Below are 18869 nucleotides of genomic sequence, written 5' to 3'. Positions count from 1 at the left end.
CAAGTGACCCTTTCCCAACCCTTCTTGTCCCAAGCTGGTGCTGCCACTGGGCTGTGACAAGGATTGGGCTCCTGGCAGTCGGTGTAAAGGAGCAGCAGTGCCTGCCAAGCCCATGCTGTGAGCCAGAGCAGGAAGCAAGCCTTGAGCTCATATCCCCATCCGGAGGAAATACTCCTGAACATCTGGAGGACACAAACATCTGGAAAGTCTCCCTTAGCAGTGATAAGTGTGCTGGGCACAGCATTCAGCTCGGCCCCCAGCCGACCTCACACGCCTCAGCTGGGAGCAGAGGGGTGGGGTTCTGGGGTGGGTGTTTGCTCATAGGAAGCAAACGTTGCCAGCACTGTTTTGTTGGGGTTTTTTCCCTTGGGAGTGGGGGGCAGGAGGAAGAGCTCTGCTGTGCTCATGGCCTCTAGTTCAAAAAGCATCAGAGGAAACCTGCTGTCTATCTCCACCTTCACAAGAGCCTCTTAACACCATCTCTGGATACAGTGCAATTCTCTTCAAGACTCCAGAAGTTAATTAAAGGGGTGATGGGCCAGTCCAGGTGCTTGGGAGACTCTCCAAAAGACATTAAGGGCAATGATCATCCATGCTGTTGTCCCAGTCCCAGATGTCCTTAGAGATAGATCTCCTTGGTGGACTCATCCCTAGTTACCCCTCTCTAAATTTCTGCCATGGAAGGAGTTGGTTACACAGACAAATATTCCCAGGCCTTTCACTTAAGGCCAGCCAGCACATGAAGGGACAATAATAGGAACTCTCCCTGACTGCTATCCAGCAGTGTTTTAAATAAACTCACAATTAAAAAAAAAAATCGAAGAAAGAAGAAGAAAAACAGGCAAGTGAACATAAACAATCTGAAAAACACTGTTTCTGGCTCCAGCACACACAATTTATAAAGGCAAACAGCCCCCTTATGGCTAATTCTCAACATTGCATCAGTTCCAAATATCCCAGGGGATTTATCTAATGGGGAAAACTCTTCTGAGGAACACAGGACTTTTCACAGTGAGACAGGTCTGCTCTAAAGCTTTAGGATGAGGCAATTTATGTGAGTGCATTAGGAGGCAATGCACCCAGCCAGCTCTTCATCTGAACCCTTCTAGAGCCAGTCTGCTGAGCATGCAGTGATCTGTACACCTTCAACACCAGCTTAACTCTTCTTTCAGAGCAGCAGCATGGGAAGAAACACAACAAAACATGCTTTTTAAAAAAATTCATTGTATAGAATTTTGTTGCACAAAATGAGGGGGAAAAATAAGCAACCCTTTCCTGCCACACACTTCCTCAAGCAAGCAGGAATTTTGACTTACCTATGTTTTGACAGAAAAATGCTATTTCAATCCTAAATGTATTTCATTAAAAAATACCTGCTGCTGAAACTGATCCTGCTGCATTTGTCTGCAGGCTAGTGCAGTCACCTCCTGCCTTGCTTCCAGCGTTCCCCCCAGTGCAGCCCAAGTGCTGCTTCCACCACTTACCATAGTCACGATACCACACATTTACAGTTCATGCAGCCGGGGCCGCTCTCATCCGGGGGGTTCAGCTTGCGCAGCTTGTGCTGCCGGATCTCCCGCACCAAGGTGTAGAAGGCGTCCTCAACGCCCTGGGGAAAAAGCACAGCTTGAAGCAGCTGCCCACTCTGAGGAGGGACAGTGAGGGCTCTGCTCCCCAGCAAGGTGTCCCTAGCACTGTCCAGCAGTGCAGATTGCAGAGTTAAAGGTACAGAACCAAGCTGGGAAGACTAACAAGGACCTGAATGTGACCCTCAAATGGAGCAAGATTGAATGAGCAACCGTGAGGAAAAGGAGCTCTGAAGTCCCTGAGATTCATCAGCTCTCAGCAGTCTGAATGAGGTCTACCACCCAAGACAAAAGTCACCACTAGATCACTGAAGGTGTCAGTTCCATTTCCACCTCTGTGCTCTGGAAGCTCCACATGGTCCTTTCAGCACCAGTATATTCTGGCTGTAGGTCTGCCAAAATAGACCATGGATGAGGTTAGCCAAGTGACCTGCAGTGACTATGGAGGTTATTCCAAAGCCTTGGAGAAAGCCTTGAGGAAACATCTTCTCTTCACTGCTGCCACAGCATGATCATGCACGTCTCCTGATGGGAGGCTCGAGCCTGGACTGGGGAAGGAACAGCCTAAGGGAGCATTTAGCCTTGAGGAAGCAACTAAGCCCAGCCCTAACACCCATCTGTCTACAAGGTGGTGCCTGCCCATTCCTGCCCCTCCAGGGCAGCAATGGAGGAAAGAGAAGAAAAAGAGCATTTTGTTGAAAAGTCTCCTCCTACCTGTCTGGTTTTGGCAGACGTTTCTATGTAGGGGATCCCATAGCTCCGGGCCAGGTCCTGCGCTTGCCGGGTCTCCACTGTCCGTGCAGGGAGGTCACATTTATTCCCCACCAGCACCATGGGAACATCATCTGAGTCCTTCACCCTCTTGATCTGCTCCCTGCAAGAGGAGGAGGTGAGAAGAAGTGAAGCAGCAGCTCCAGGAAACTCCCCACCTTTTTTTTTGGTGAAGATTTGACAGCTACCCCTCGTTCCTGTTGAGTGCCTTGTGTTGAGCTTTCAGGGAAATGCAAATTACTACAGCACACAAATGAGTAAACAGCAAAACAGTTAGTTTTGAAAATGAAAACTAAATATACTTCTGTTCTTTAAATGCAGCTATTTACAAAACAACTTGAATTATTACCATCTATGTTAAGACACGAGCTTAAGATAATTTAAGTTAAATAAAAATGAATTCTCATGCAGTTCCCTGTGCTATTTCCAACATTTTAGATCAAATAATCCCCCCCAAATGGGGGGAAAAAAGAAAATCACCTGCAACCAGAATTTGCAGAGATGATAAAGCAGCTTTTGGCAGCTGTAACCTTTTCTGCAGATGCACAGGCAGTATTTGCTCCCTCTCAGTTTAGTTCAGGTCACTCAAAGTTGAGAAACCAACTGGGAACTAAAAAAGCTGTAATGCTCACTTCTTCATTCCAACATTGGATCTAAAACTAGGTGGGCGAGGATGAGATCTACCACTTCTAAAAATCTTGAAGGCCATTATGACCACAAACAATCCATTCAATTCCCTTCTGATGGGTAATAACTTCCTTTGCTTAATAAATCATTTAACTTCAGATGCAAACCAGCTTTTTTTTTCGCTCATGGGTCCAGAACATTTAACATGGCTTTAATTTAACAAATAAAAGATTTTAAATGCCAATTTCTGCATTTTAACTGAATGCAAATCTCCATCCAAAGGCAGCTGGACATTTATCACACACAAAATAATCAATCATCTTCTTCTAATGTAGTAGAACATAGAAATGAAGTCTGACTATATGCATGATATGCCATAAAGCCATTTAAATGTTCTGTCTAACATCCTGATCAGCAAATGCAAGTACTAAATTTAGTGCACAGACTACACTTAGCTGAAAAAAGATACCTCCAAATGGTTACTAACCAGGGAGAGCCAGCATTTCTCTGGGGAATATTCTTTTAAAAGTGCAAACACAAAGAGCACAGGCTAAATGAGATGAAAGCCAGTGATTTACATCATGATGGCTTGAAATCGAGCCATCCTACAAACAATTCACAGGCACCAGCCCCAACACAAGGATGAATGCTGCTCAATCCTTCAGGTGCTTTAGGAAAATCCCATCCTTTGTCCTTGGGCTCAGCTAGAAGCCAAAGGAGTGCACCTGTGCAGCTATTACACTGAACAGCCTTTCGGATGAGACTGAAACATCTCAGCAGCTCCGAGCAGCACCTCCGACTACAGAGCAAGGAAGGGATGTTCCTGTCCTCGGAACAACAGCATTTCTGGGACCCTGGTTTATGATGAGCGACTGGGATACACAGTCCCTTGTGAGCAGTGGGCAGAGCAGGGACAGGCAGAGCCATCTCCTTCATCCTCTGCAAGTGCCTCCCATCGCAGACAAGCCTCAGAAAAAGGCACAAGCAGAGCGATCCCTCCCTAAGGTAGCATCGGGGTAAACAGGGAAGATTTTTGCTGTGTTTACATCATCCCCTTGACTCTTCAGCACTGCAGGGGAGACATCAACAGAGAGAAGAATCTGAATGGGTGCTGGACGGGTCCCTGCTTTGTCAGTGCTTCCCCATACATCTTGGGCAGATCATCTCACTGGAGCCCTGATTCCCCTTCTGCTCCATCTTTGCCCTGGTTGAAACCAAGCTCCAGTGGGGCAGGACTGTCTCTCCACATGTGTGTGCAGCTGGCAGAGCACAGCCTGGTCGTGACAGTGGACAGCAGGGCAAGCAGCTCTCCCTGTCCTTCCCAGCCTCCTCTCCCAGCTCTGGGGCCAGCAGAAGTCGCTGAGATCGATTGCGCTAACAAAGCAATTCCACTAATTAGGGAGGGAAAGGAGGGGGGTCATACAGGATCAGCTCTCTCTTTAGTCACCATAAACACTTAAACATTACATTACCAGGTCCCCAAAGGCCACAAGCAATCCCTTTGGAAGGGTTTTATTGGAGTCACTGACATTAGCCGTCTGCTCTGTCTCTTCCCTGGGGAATGGCCACTTGAGCTAATTGTCTTTGCTGGCAGTCTGTGCTTCCACCATGGGGCCTGATCTAAAAGGGTGGGCAGGAGAGTACAGCAGCAAGGCCTCCCCTTTGCACAGGCCAAGAGGGAAAGGGCCTTCCCAGCATACTGACCTGTACTGGTGAATATCTTCAAAGGACTTGGTGTTGTTGATGGCGAAGACACACAGGAATCCTTCTCCTGTCCTCATGTACTGGTCTCTCATGGCACTGTACTCCTCCTGCCCTGCAGTGTCCAAGATATCTAACAAACAGGTCTCTCCATCGATGACTACTTGCTTTCTGTAGGAATCCTGCAGGCCAGGAGAGGGAAAGGAAGAAAGATTAAGGGAGGGCTTGGATCTAGCTAAACAAAGGGATGCAACGAGTGCATCCCTGGGAAGATGCCAGGTCATGCTCTGTCTGTGTTCAGCTTCCATTAAAGAGACGACTCAATTTGTTTCAAAAATAGGAGGGAAAGGAAAAATAATTTAAAAAAAACGAAGGAGAAAGGGAGCAGCTAAGACAGGTTTCTCCTTGTCAGAACCACAGAGAAGACAGCTCCCAGCTTGCTCTCCCCATTCCCAGCCCTGCCTCTGGCAGACCAGGTGTGGCTTCATCTCTACCACACTGCATAGCCAAGTATTTCCTAAGCATTGTTTAGTCTCATCTCTAATTACTTCTGCTGGAAGAGGAAGGACACTCAGGAGAGGAGTTCTGGCCAGTCAGGGCGTCCAGTCACTATGTGTGATCTGCTGGGCTGGAAAGTGTTTTAAATGACCTGGAAATCCAGTGCCTCCAATGTATCCCAAATCAGGCACCAGATGCAATATTGCCATCAGTAAGGTTTCAGACTGGGTTTGATGGTAAACCTCTTCTTTAAACATGAGAAAAAAAATAAAATCACACTGTGAACAGGGTGTTTCCCACAACCAGTCTGTGCCCAGAGGGCTCCAGGAGAGGTAAGAAATATCCAGGCAGGTCCTTTGAAGTTGGGGGTTTTCCCTGCAGCAAAGGCAATCACAACTTATCAAAGATGTGAGAAGGTCTGGAAATCACCCAGAGCACCCCTCAAAAGGTTTCGCTTTCAAGGCAGGTTCCTCAAAGCACTGCTCCTCCCCATTATGCTTCTCCCTGTGCTCAGTCTCATCAGCAGGGATGCTGTGGGGCAGCCCCTGCACCTCATCCCTCTCCAACAGCCATCCCCTGTGGACAGTGCAGCCTCCACAACCCCAGCAAGAGAAGGAAGCCAAAATGGAAAGTATGAAAAAGGTACAAGTCAGCAGTACAACCACTCAGTGCTTTGCAGCCACTCGCAGAGGCTATGGCTGCAGTTTAAAATTAATTCAAATGTCGGCTGCTCTTCCAACGACCACAACAATGTTATCAGATGAGCTTTGCACGTCTGCAGACAAACAGCCGACACAGCAAAGGTCACCAACAGGACCAGCAGCAGCACAGAAAGGGAATGGGGCCAACATGGCAGGCAAACATGGCCTCTTATCCTTTGGTTCTTTACAACAACGCCATTTGCTGGGGTCAATTAAAGTCTTTCCTCACCTTGAAGAGAGATCTGTGAAATCAGAGATGAGATCTGCTCTGCCACGACCTTCTCTGCCTTCCCAAAAACTGGACTGCTGACCCATCGAGAATAAGCATGGAGTGAAAGGCTGGCTTTCAGCCAACTGCTCTGAAGGCAACTGGCAGGCTGCCCTGCAGAAATGTGCTCCCATTTCTAATCAGTAATGTATCTGGAGCCTCCTTTGTGCAAGGGGACCCGAGTGCCTCCTCTGCCCCACAAAGCATCCTCCCACCTCTGCACCTTGGCTTGGGACAGAGGACCAGCCTCGGCACACATATTCAACAGTTCCCTGTTCCAGGACGTTTCACCAGCAGCCAGCATGCTGACAGAGAAGAGATCCCACACCTCAGCTCAGGCCATCAACAGGCTACCCATAAAGCCAGCCAGGTGGCTTACAAAGCAGAGACATAAAACAATCTTGCAGAGGATGTTTTGCAAAGGAAGGGGACAAGCCCTCCCCATTTTGTGTACAGTTTCACTCGATCTCCCCCTCCTCAGGAAGCTCAGGATGGCAGCTCAGCTGTCCCTGCCCCATCACCAGGTGACATGGCTGCCACTGCCACTGCTACCAGCCCACACCAGCACCCTGCAGCCTCAGCACTCCTCTGCAGCCCTGCATGTCCCACCCCACCCTGAGCAGAGGGGAATGCAGCCAGACCCAGCTGTGAAGTACCAGGCAGCAGAAACAACATCTGTTTGGGGCTGAGACTCAAGATCCCAGGCGAATGCTGGGAGCGTCCCAGCTGTGCTGTGAGACCAGGCCAAGAGGCCCATTTGCTCAGCACTACAGTCAGGAGATGACCAGAGGTTTGGGAAGCCCATTACTAGCTATCTGCTAAGAGCTGCAAGATGAACCAAAGAATTTCTGAACACAGTGAAACTCGTTATTCCGTCCCTGCTTATTCACCATAGGACAATGCCAGTGGCATACCTTTTCAGGCTGCCTTGGCCCTCCTGTTCCCAAAACAAAGGCCCTAAGGCTCCTTGGCAGCCCAAGAGTTGGCCTGTGAGAACGTGCTGTAGAGGAGTGGACAGCGTTCAGCTACACAGCCAAATGTTTGCACTGGAGAATCAGGAGGGTAGGAGGAGAGCAGATACCCAGTCAGGGTCTCTGCCCCAGACAGGGGACAAACCTCCACCCCTCCTGCTCTGGGGAGCATCTTCTCAGTGCACCCCGATCTGCTTGCACGCCCGTTTTGCAGCACAGCCTGTGCTCAATCCATGTGGGTGACGGGAAACGCCTTTGCTCCGTGCACGTATCCTCTTTTCCCCCCCTTTTTATCCTGCTCATTTCAGCATTGCTGTGCTGCTTGTTAGCTGGCTGAACAGTCATAGTCAGCTCCTGGGCATGATCCAAAGCAGCTTAGTCACAGGAAGGTGGTTTGTTGGTCACATTTAGATGGCTGGCAGGTAGCTCTCTGTCTCTTAAATCCCCATAAAATGAAGCATAATTAAAAGGAATCACCCTGAAATGAATCAGTAGTTGGCCAGGGTAGCAGGGTACAACCAAGGGAGCTGCAAAGGCATCAGGGCTGGTGGTAGCCACAGATGGAAAAGTACCAGGGGTGAGAGGGCTGAAGAACAAGCAGCTCGTGGCAGCTTTTGGAAGAGGAGGGGAACAGAATGGGGCTGGAGTGAGCAGTGGAGGAGAGAGCAGGCGTCTCCCAGAGCACTGTGATAGGGTGAGGAGAGTGTGCTGGGAAATGCCATGCAAGGTTTACATTCCCTGCTGCCTGTTTACATGGAGAAAATTCCCTGCAGGGTACATGGAGCAGGCAGCTGGAGACAAAAAGCACAGGATGCCAAAACCCAACACATCACTGGCTAAGAGTTGCCTCTGCCCACCTAAGGTCCAAGAGAGGATGCATCCATCCAGACGTCTCCACAGGGAGTTGCTCTCCATGAGCAGCTCTTTTGCCAAAAACAACCTTGAACGGGTTTCTGAGAAAAGTATACAATACTACCAGTATACATGTGGGGAAAGCCCCGTGAGGGAGAGGAGCTGGGGACGAAGCAATTGCATCCATAAGCAAGGAGACTCAGGAGCCCTAAATTAAATTCCAGTCTCTGCCATGGACTTTCTAGGTGACCTTGGCCAAATGATGTAATAGCATGTGCTTTTTAAGTGCTTTCTCTCCTTCCCATCTGTAGGATTTTAAGACTATTTCTGCCTTTCTACCAAGCCTTGTCTTGCTTGTTTATCTAAGTTGTAAGCTCTTCAGGGTGGGGACTACACATACAACACCTACCAGAATAGATTTCTCATCCCATCTGGGGCCTTTAGCCATTATAATAATAATAACTGCAGCAACCACAGCTGCATTTATACACATCTGGTAGAGAATCCTTTAGGACTGCAGACACGGAGGTTATTGTTCCAGAGGCATGACAGAGCTGCAGTTTGCCTTCCCAGGGTGGATTTTACTCCTTGTGCAGAACAGTGGCTGCTGCCTACATCTCAAAGGTGTAAGTCATGCAGAGGCTAATTAGCACATCACTAACTGTGGTGAAAGCAGATGGAGAATGGAATATAATTTTGAAAAATTAAAGAAAATAATAGTAACACCATGGATATTGAAGACTGGATCTCCGTCCACCTCCATACAGCCTGTGAGGACCACAGGGTGCCTGCCTGCTTCTTCAGGCAGGGTGCTGAGCTAGACAGGTCAGTGCTGCCATCCACACCAAGCCACACACATCACCCTGCAACTCCTTGTGAAGAAGCAGAGGCAGTACTCTGGGAGTCACAGCAGTTCAGCTGCTCAGCATGTCTTGCTCAAACTGCAAGACATACATAATACAACCAAGCTCTGATAAAACCCATTTCATCAGTAAAGCTCAAAACATCCTGCAGAAAAAGTCAATACATTTACTCTGATTTCACGGGAGGAGAAATGGAAGCACAGGCACAAAATGGCTCTTCAATTCTAAACCTTTAATCCCTCCCTGCGTTGTCAACTCATCAGAAAGGAAGACTTTTGTGCTGCCTTTCAGCCCCTGCCCTGCCTGTCTCTGCTGCCTCCCATGTCACCTCTCTTCAGCAGACACCACCGTCCTTCTGCAGGAGATTTTCAGTCGGTCACTGCGACCTCTGAACACACACAGTGACTCAGAACAGCTCTGCAAAGCAAAGGAACATCCCTGCTCAACTTCAGACTTGAGACCAAACTGAGCATGCTCTGGGTTGGAGACAAGGTGGAGAAAAGCAAGAGAAAAACATGCAGAGAGACCGACCCCATGCCCAGAGCCACTCACCTCTATCGTGGGGTCATACTCATCAACAAAATGGTTCTGAATGAGCTGTATCGTCAAAGCACTCTTCCCAACACCACCTGCTCCCACCACCACCAGCTTGTATTCAGTCATCTTCCAGCTGACCCCAGCTCAGGACTTCCAGGAGCACCACCACCTGCAAGGACAAATATGGTCACTATGCTAAGAGAGCAAAATAATCCATCAAATCAAATACAAAAACTCTGTTTATCCTGTGGTCTCTGTTGTAATCCTTCAGCCTGGCTCTTTAGATGCAACCTAACAGGTTCCTTGAGAAAACTTCAAGAGGTAGGAGAGCATTACTGATGAGAAAACAAGAGGTACAGGCTGTGTACATCAGCCCCTGAAGTAACCAGTTTAAGAACTTTGGTTTTGCAGAAGTGCCCATTGCTGTCCCCGATTTACCTCATCTCAAGCTGACGATCTTAAATCTTTAGATAGATCTGAAACCCTTGGCCAACATGAGGTTGGGATATCAATTCCCATGAGAGCAGGGGAAAAAGGTCCAGCCTTGCCCAAATATGCTGTTACCTCCATGTCTTCACCCTCAAGGCTGCGTTAAACCTCAAACCACGTGGTAGGGTTGAGATGGTGGCACATCCACACCCTCTGCCTGTCCTCCAGTTAATGGTGCTGCTACCATGAGAGGGAGGACTGCAGAAGGGGCATCCCTGCTCCTTGAGCTGAATTTGGCACACTGAACAGGGGGGAAGGAGATGCTGCCACAAAAGGTGCTGACTGACAATGATGATTAGGATCAGGATGAGCAAACCACACTTCCACAGTTCTGTGTACCTCCCATAGCCCTTCAGCAGCAGAAGATTCACATCCCCTCAGCTCCTCCCTTAAATTTCTGCTCCAAGACTGCTGAGAAAGAGGAACTAACTCAGGAAGATTACAAAACCCCAAAGGTTTAAATAGAAATCCACCCTCATTGGACTGCAGGCCCTGCCCACTGAAAGTCACTCCAGGGTCAGATTCTCGTTCTCAGCCACCATCTGCAAGCTCTGGGGAAGCCACCCAAAATACAGCAGGTAACAGGAAGACAAGCTCACAGTTCCCCTTGTCAGACACTCTTCAGTGTTCACAGGGATTAGAACCTCCTCCTCCACCCTCCTCCCCAGGCTTGCCAGCCTTGCTCCTAAACTCTGGAAGCTGCTACAAACTGTGCCAGGAAAGGCTGCACTAGACCCAGACCACAGCTGATGCATTTCCTAACGCAGCAAAGATCTAATGGCAAAGAGGCCAGAACTTTCTGCCTTCAATTCCCACCTGACTGCAACCCTAAACCACCCAGACAGTCCGTCTCCCTCTCAAGCAGGGAGCAATCAGACACTACCACTTCTTGCTGAAGCTCTTTCTTGAGCTGCTTGATAGCAGAAAGGCAAACAAAGCTCATGCCCTTCTCAGCATCCAGAATCCTAAAGAAGGGCAAAGGAGCAAAACAGAACCAGGTAATAAATATGATGTCAAGCAGGACCTCTGGTTTGCTGTGCTGGAGAAGCAGTTAAACATGATGGAGAAGTGGTGATGGTGGGGGGAAATTAAGTGCAAATAATGTCATACCTTAGGTGCCTACCTAGAAGTGATACTGCTTCCCCTGAAAGTCCAATGTGCCTCTGTTCTGGCAGCCAGGGAAGAGTTGCGAATTGAAAGCAAGGCTACAGGAGAAAATCTAAGTGATCTCACTAATTGACTGTGCACACACTTTACTCTGCTCCATTAATGCATGCCCTCACATATATGATGTGCTCACATGCACTGCTTCTCAGAGATAAGAGAGATCTCCACCCCAGCCTTCTGATCTCTCTGGGAAGAGACAGGATGAAAAGGAGACTGAGGAGCAAATGCTGACTGACCAGCACAGCTGTACCAGGGGGATTGCTCTTTCAGCAAACAGCCTGACAGCGGAACACAGAGGGGTCTTGGGGGTTTGAAGAAACACCGTGACCAGCTCCCACCTTTCACTGCACAACAGGGAGATCTGCAACCTCTAGCAAAATACATGGACTTTGCTCTGCATCTACACATGGACTTTGCATCTGATGCTGATGGTGAAGCAGTTGCCACAAAGGAAAACGGCACAACTGCCCAGCCTATAGGACTTGCTAAGGCATGAGAAAAGCTTTGACTCAATATGGGGAGAGGACATAAGTTCTCTAGGAGGGGGTTCTCCCTCAAGACTATCCCAGTGGAAGGCATTTCCTACTCCTTTGGAAGACCCCCAGCCCACACAGCCATAGCAGTTTTATGGTCCAAGTTGCAGCAGGAGGTGGGGACAAGGTGGGCACCCACATCAGCTTCAGTGTCTTCCCCTCTGAGCTTCACTGCACAGCAGAGGGGCAGCTACACACCAGCAAGCCCTGCATATCACCACCTTAGCACACAGTTTTAAGATCTGGCTCCTTCACAGAAACACAAACCCATATCTTCTTGCCCCCCCTTCACCCAGGAGGCAGGGAAAATGAGGAGGGCGAAGGAACTATTGCTACTCCCCACTTGTGGCCCACACATGGACAGTTTACATACAAGAGCTCTGCAATGTTAGTGTTCACTCACTGACACCATCCCTCAAAGGTGCTGTCACCTCAGCTAACTCTCCTCTGTTCTGCCATCCTCGCCCCTGCAGTGCAGGAGAGATTGTGCAGCTTGCAGAGGAGGGCAGGTGCAGCCTACCTGCTCCATACCATTGCTGCAAACCATGTCCTAATGCAGAGTGAGAGCGTGGGGAATGATGGACAGCTCTGGGCATGAGAGCTGCCTCATTTAATGCGAGCTAAGGTCGATGCTCAGGGGAGCTCGCTTCCCTTCCCCAGTGCAAGCTCCTCACTGGCAGTGTGCAAACCCAACTGCACACCAGAGCATGGGCAAATCCCATGGAAGAAGCAGCCTGGCCAAAGGCTGCAAGGAAAGCAGGGATTTCCATATGGCCAGACTTTGCCACAGAGCTGGGTCAACACCATCTCAGAACTCTCCCATCACACTTTTTGTTCCTGAACATGGGAAGAGCAAGGCTGCTCTTTGGTGCACCCATAGTTTCATCAGAGGGGTGGCTGTTCCTCAGCACCACAGGAACATCACCATCACCACCACCACAGGGGCTGGTTCAAGAAACAACCATCCCAAAAGCAGTGTTTCTGGCTTCCTATAAAACAGATGCAGGGAAGAGAGAGTGGGGTTCCTGTCAGAGAGATGGTGACACCCCAGTTTTCATGCTAGTCACACACCGGATGGAGTTTACAGCCTGTTGGGGGTTGTGAAAGCTGCTCCTGATGCAAGGATTTCCAGTTTCTATTGCTCAGCAGCCAACACAGAGCCCACACACAGCAGACCACAAAATAACAGAGGGAAACAAAAGCACAGCCTCCCAGTCCAACGCAGAGCAGGAACAATGCTTCTACCATCAAGCTCTTCAAGATCTGAAAGTCTGATCCAGGTCACCATCTAGTGTTTCCCTATCCAAATTTATCACCTCTGCAGCACTCCACTACTACAGCCCAGAAAAGCCACACACAGGGCTGTCAAGCAACAGTTGAGAGAGAGCAAGAAGTTCCAGGAGCACCGTCTGGAAAGAGGAGGGCTGGGATCCGCGTGCCAAGCCAACAGCCCCAGCGTGGAGCTGCTGCTGCATTTCCTGACCTCGTGGATTTTCTCCTGTAGCGAGAGGGCTCCTGGCTCCCGTTCAAAGCTGTCTAGGAAAGCCTTTGCCGAGTGCTTCCGCCTGGCAGCAGCAGCTGCTCCCAGCCCAGTAGCCAGAGCCACACAGCTCCAGCAAACAGGAGCCATCTGCCAGCCTTGTGCAGGGAGCAGGGAGAGCAAGCACCCAGCCCCGGCGGACACCAACATCCCACCTTTGTCTCGCAGAGAGGGGATGGAGGCGTGGGTGAGGGCAGAGGACACACCACCTCCCCTGCCTGCACATGCTGGGTGGCAGCAGGGAGGCCCTGCCTGCAGAAACAAGGACCAAGATGCTTGGCAGAAGATATCACAGGGCTAAGACCTAAAGTAGGTCTGAGCATCAAGGCTACAGGTGTTACCCAGGGATCCAGCTGTGTCCTGCAAAAAACAACCTGATTTTCTTCATGGTCCCTATTCTCTAGCCTAGAGATGGTTTGGGAGACCTGACTGTGAAGCCTCCAGAAACTCACTCAGCAGAGGTAAGGAACTCAAGGGGCTTGGCCCCATCAGTCCATCCCACCTCACCACTACGGTTTCAACAAGAGCTCATCCATCAAGCAGAAGGGATACACAGTGGGTTTCCAACACATTCACTACAAGGGAGCCTCTGACACCCTTCCAGCAAAGTAACTGAAGGAGCTTTGTCTGTGTCTCCTGTTTCCTTCCATCACTTTGTTTCTCTCCCACGACAGACACCAAGCCAACTAAACAAGTCAAGAGACAGATTTTTACACAACGCTGCTGTAGTAAGGCCAGCCATACCAGAACTTTTACAACTGTTCATTATTGAGCTTTCATCATCACTGCACCTGCCCTATGGGAGTTTCTGCATCTAAAGGCAACAGAAGTCAGTTTAAACTCTGCAGATCTCTTTGGGCTTATCTCACACCAGGCACCTTTTCCTCCAAAGCCCTGTCCAGAGGAGCCATACGACCACAAATGTCATTGTGTTTGATTCTATTTCCCTTCAGCAGAGATGCCCTGCAGGCACAAATGGTCTGCAGTGCTCTAGGAGAACAGCACTCATCGCAGTCTTTTACCAGCAGTCATCCACACCCACACGTCAGGAATCCTACTCAGTGATTTTCAAGCACTGATAAAGCAAACTTTTTTGGCTTACCCCAGTGACTGTCCAGTCTCTTCTCCTCCCTTTGCTCACGTACATGTCATCAACATCACAAAGCACAGTCCCTGTGGAGGGACTGAAGGAGCCTCTCCAGTGGTGTGAAATGCCACCTTTTGTTTTCACTCAAGGACCAAAATGCTCATGTCCTCTGTGGCCTCTCCAGCCCCAGAGAGATTAGGGAACTGAGGCTGGCAAGCTGATGCTCTGTCATGAAGCCTACTCAATGCTTCATTTTTTCATTTTAATTTACTTGTTACTTTTTAAATCAATAAGTGAGCTACAAATCTAACCAATTGTGCCTGTTGTTGGCTTGCTGTCTGTGTACCTGCAAACTCAGACAGTGCACCTCACAGATGAAAATAGAGAAACAAATGACGACAAAGACAAATAAAAGTTGCAAATACTGCCCCAGCTTTGGAGAGATGACTTGGAGATAATAAATGTCTTCTATTAGGAGGAGAAAAAGAAAAAAAGCTAAAAAGGAACAGAATGGCTCCTTCCATCCTCTGCTAGCTCTTCAAGATCTGAAGGAAAAGGCAGCCTGTCTCAAGGGACTGAGCACAAAAATATTGCTGCAGAGGAAAGGAAGAAAAGGGGTAAAGAATGACATAATGTAGGAGGCTCAAAATACAGATGCACATTCAAGGAGAAAGCTGTGAGGAAGAACAGCAGAAAGCTGTGGGCAGGTCCGAGGGATAGGCAGGTCTGGAAGAGAGGGATTGCCTCTCCACAGCAGCCATAATAAACATGTCCCAGCAGCAATGTGCAAGCCTCAGCTTTGCACGAGTCTTGAACAGACATGGACTGGTCACTGCACCAGGCCCAGCCCTCACAGTTTCCAGTCAAAGCACCTCTGGCAACACAATCCCTCTGCCACAGGTTACCCAACCACAAAGGTCTTGGGAAAATATGGAAGGGAAAAAGGAAAACAAGACAGTATCATTCTCACCAAAGCTGCTCCCCAGTTCCTGCTTCAGCTGTCAGATATTTTAGTAAAAGACAAAGCTGTGCAATCACCTGCTGTTGGCAGTAAGAGAGTGCGACTACACTGTTCTTGCTTTCCCTCTCAAAAAGTAAATATTCTTAATAAAGTTCTTTGTTGGCAGCCTATTCCAAGAAAAACAACTGGTAGGTAGTTATAACTACCCAAAATAGCAAACAACCTAAATAAGTCAGTAACACTATAAACCCAGAGAACAAACCAGCTACCCAAGAGCTTCCCTCTGGATGAAGGAATTGCCCATGCACCCCACTCTCTACACCCAATACAGGCCACCAAAATCACTATTTTCTGAAGAAAGATGAGCAGGCCCATTAGCTCAGAAACTTTTAAGTCAGGACTGCTCCAGCATCATGAATGTGGCACAGTCAGGAAAGTCTGGAAGGTGCTGGGATATGCTTGGGTATCATGGTGGGACCTTCACCTCCCACCACCACCACTCTATTTGTCTCCCTGATACCAGGTCACTCATGCCACCACAGTCCCTGCAGAAGAACCAAGCTAACTTCCACAGAGGGAAAGCACACTGCTCTGTGGGTTAATTGCTGCCAGCCCACACAAAGGGTGAAAGAAACAGGCAAGCAAATGATACATCCCACACCACTGCTGAACACAGACCCTTAAAAAAAATCACATGCAAATGGGAGAGACCACCTGTGCTGGCACCCAAGTCACTGTCCTCTGCATCTGGCAGGGCCAGTGATGTGAAAAAACTGAAAATGGTTTTAAAATTACACTTGTGATTTATGATCCTACACTTCAGTGCTCTTTGAGACTCTACATGAGCAATAGTAACCTGCATAAGGAAAGAGGAGACTGGAGTTGTGTCTGAAAGTTGGTAAAGATGGATAACAAAGGCATGAAGAGGTTACAGTGCAGGTCAGGACAATGTGAGACAGTTAAATAAAACCTGAACTCCTATCTTGCAGTCAGGACTTAGGACCTAGTGTTGAACATACCAGCATGTGTGGGAAAGCAGTGTGAAGGAAGAAAAGCTCTCAATGAGGAGATGCAGAAGGCTGCAAACTGCCAGGACTCCTCCACTTTCATCTCCTCTCCAGCCTCCCAGGGCTGAGCAGGTGGTTCAGAGGCAGACGTTTCCCTGCCTGGGCTGGCAACCCTCCACCTCACCCTGGAAAAGACTTTCTCTCAGGCCTCCCAGCTTTTTCAGAAAAAAAATGGTACTCTGTACAACAGAGCTCAAGAGAAGAGGCAACTTTTAACTTTCCTTTACATTAAAATCCCACCTATAAGCATTAATGGGATGCATGAAAGGCAGGGTGATGTATCTTGAGTATATAAAAAGATGGAAAGGTACCGAGGAAACTTTAAAACAAGACCCACATTGTAGATGACAGTAAATGCTAAGTGTTAAAACATGTGGTACACAATCACCTCTTGGCTTGCCAGTCTCTGTGATTGATTTTCTCACAAGATATAAGGTGCAATGAAGTAGAAACCTGGAGCAGATGAGTATGCAGCACCAGTGTAAGTGGATGTCTGTAATTATAGCTATTAGAGAATATCAAACTTTGGAGGAAACACTGCCCAGTCATGGTGTGGAATTACAAGAGATGCTGTCTCCAGGTGGTTTCCTAAGGTACCTGGCATGTTCTGCCTGGTCCTTTTAGTGATGAAAGCAGCAGCTGCAGGCAAGCTGCCAGGGAAAGGTCCAGCCTCTCCCGTGGCCAGCAGTCCTGTCATCATGCTAGGACAGGTTGCAGCTTTCTGGCTCTGCTGCAACAGCAAAAGAAGAGACCAATTCAGATCTCAGTACTAAGCTGCAAGTGATGGAGCACCCAGTGCTAGAGCTGGAGGCTGTGGCCATGCACAGAAACACCATCCTACTCACTGCAGAGACAAGGGGATGCAAACAAGCCAAGGGACTGGCCCAAAGCCATCAATGGTGGTAAAGCTGGGAACTAAATTCAGGCAACGTGATTTCCCATCTGGGGTTTTCACCTGAGACAAACAGCTCCCAGCAGAAGTTTTGCATGCTAAAGCTGTTGGTCTCCTGCTGAGTCTTTGTGTTGGGCTGTCAGAGCTGGCAGTTCATTCCCAGCCCAGCTTCCCAAGGCAGAGACAACTGGGGAGGCAGGGTACATCAAGTGGGAAAGCACAGAGTGCTGTAAGAGAGGCCCTGCTCTCCAATTATCCTGATGAAATCACAACTGGGTCATGGGCACAGGCAGCCTGCAGAGAGGCAGATGCTCTGATCCACAGATAAGCACCCAGAGATGCAGGTAGGGCTGGGAGCAGAGGGGCAGGCTCTGCTGTTTTCCTCACTTGAAGCCCAGCTACAAGAAAGTGAGAAGTCACTGGTATAAGGTGGTCACCTACATCACTTAAGAAAAGGGTCAATACCAACCTGAGCACCACTGATGCACAGAAAAAAAAGTACCCCAGAGTCAAGAAACATCCTCTCCCTACAAGCTTTCTGCTCTCCCCTTCCCTATCCTTCCTTATTCCTCCCAAACAACTGTTGACAAAATAAATTAGGAAATTGGTTTCAGGAAATGCATACAAGCCCTTTTCACTGAGAAGAATTTGCAATGAAAATAGATATGGTTGTTCAACTTCCTGCTTGCTTTAAATCCTAACACATGTATCCAAACACTTGGATAAGAAAACAGGGTAATTGCATCTGGGAAGTTTCAAGAATTGTTTTGATAACGCTTTTAGGTTTTTTGTTGGTTTTTTTAGCATTTAATGGCTAAAAGATTTTTTAAAAGGTCAGGTTTTGGAGCAAAATAGGATTTATAAGAGTATTGGTGAACTCTAGTCTCCAGGAATAGAATGGTCCACACAGCACATGTCCTACTGCACTACAGCTCCTGCAGCAGAAAGTTCCAGCCAGCCAGTGACATTGGGTTTGGGTGATAAAAGGTGGAAGCTGTTTGCCAGCAGCATAAAAGCAGACAAATGAGTATCCTGGGACAGCAGCAGCCTGCTCCTGCCCATGTGGCACTCACCCTCTGGATGGCTAACAAGCTTCCACAGAGAAATAGGATCCTCTCCTCTGGAATGGTTCAAGTCCCCCTAGAAGAAGGAATACAGAGCAGGAATGAGAGGGATCCCTCTCTGCAGGGCCAAACAGTCCTGGCTGTGTTACACTCGGGCAGATTTGGGATACACTTTGTTAGTACCCAAGCTGGCTTCCCCAGCTTCCCTGGACAGCACTTAGGATGGATGGGGGTTGACTCTGCTTTTCTTCTTTCAGTTCAAGATCCTTTCTCACATGTGATATTTCACAGGCTGCTAATTACATCTTACAAAATTTCATCTTTTTCAGGGAAAGGTGGTACAGCACTTTTCTTCCTCCTCGTTTTTCAAGACAGAGGGTAAAGCAGCACAGGTACAACAGCATGTTCTCCACAGTTAAGTTGTGGGTGAGGGACAGTCCATTTTGCAATGAGGGACAAAAATTGAGTTTCCTTCTCACCCTTTTATTCCCAATGGGACACCAATAAAAGCTCATTCAAAAACAGAGCTCAAAGGAACAGCCAAGACCAGATATTTCCAGAGTGTCTTTTTATTAGTAAGCCTTTTAATTTACATGCTCAAACATAACGATCACCCTCCCGTGTTCATTTAGTCCTTGCAGGGCCTTTGCAGGCACACACCTTGATTTATTAGCAGAGCAGGGATGGAGGGGAA

The 18869-nt window shown here is 48.4% G+C and overlaps 1 protein-coding gene across 3 annotated transcripts in view; it reads right to left on the bottom strand.

Moving 5' to 3' along the window:
• HRAS (HRas proto-oncogene, GTPase) overlaps nt 1-18869 on the bottom strand; it is a 41139-nt gene that overhangs the window by 850 nt on the left and 21420 nt on the right. For 2 of the 3 annotated variants that reach the window (XM_088166747.1, XM_014873602.2), the window contains exons 2-5: nt 9391-9544; nt 4689-4867; nt 2301-2460; nt 1485-1609 (exon numbers count right to left, since the gene is read on the bottom strand). In XM_088166747.1, coding sequence (XP_088022873.1) covers nt 1490-1609; nt 2301-2460; nt 4689-4867; nt 9391-9501 — 570 coding nt within the window. In that variant the 5' untranslated portion in view covers nt 9502-9544 and the 3' untranslated portion in view covers nt 1485-1489. Of the gene's footprint in view, nt 1-1484; nt 1610-2300; nt 2461-4688; nt 4868-9390; nt 9545-18184; nt 18252-18869 lie in introns of all 3 variants that reach the window. The other variant, XM_014873601.2, reaches the window with a different exon arrangement.

Source organism: Sturnus vulgaris, chromosome 6, assembly GCF_052056855.1.
Source record: "Sturnus vulgaris isolate bStuVul1 chromosome 6, bStuVul1.hap1, whole genome shotgun sequence".
Lineage (NCBI taxonomy): Eukaryota > Metazoa > Chordata > Aves > Passeriformes > Sturnidae > Sturnus > Sturnus vulgaris.
This window is presented reverse-complemented; position numbering and strand designations above follow the sequence as displayed.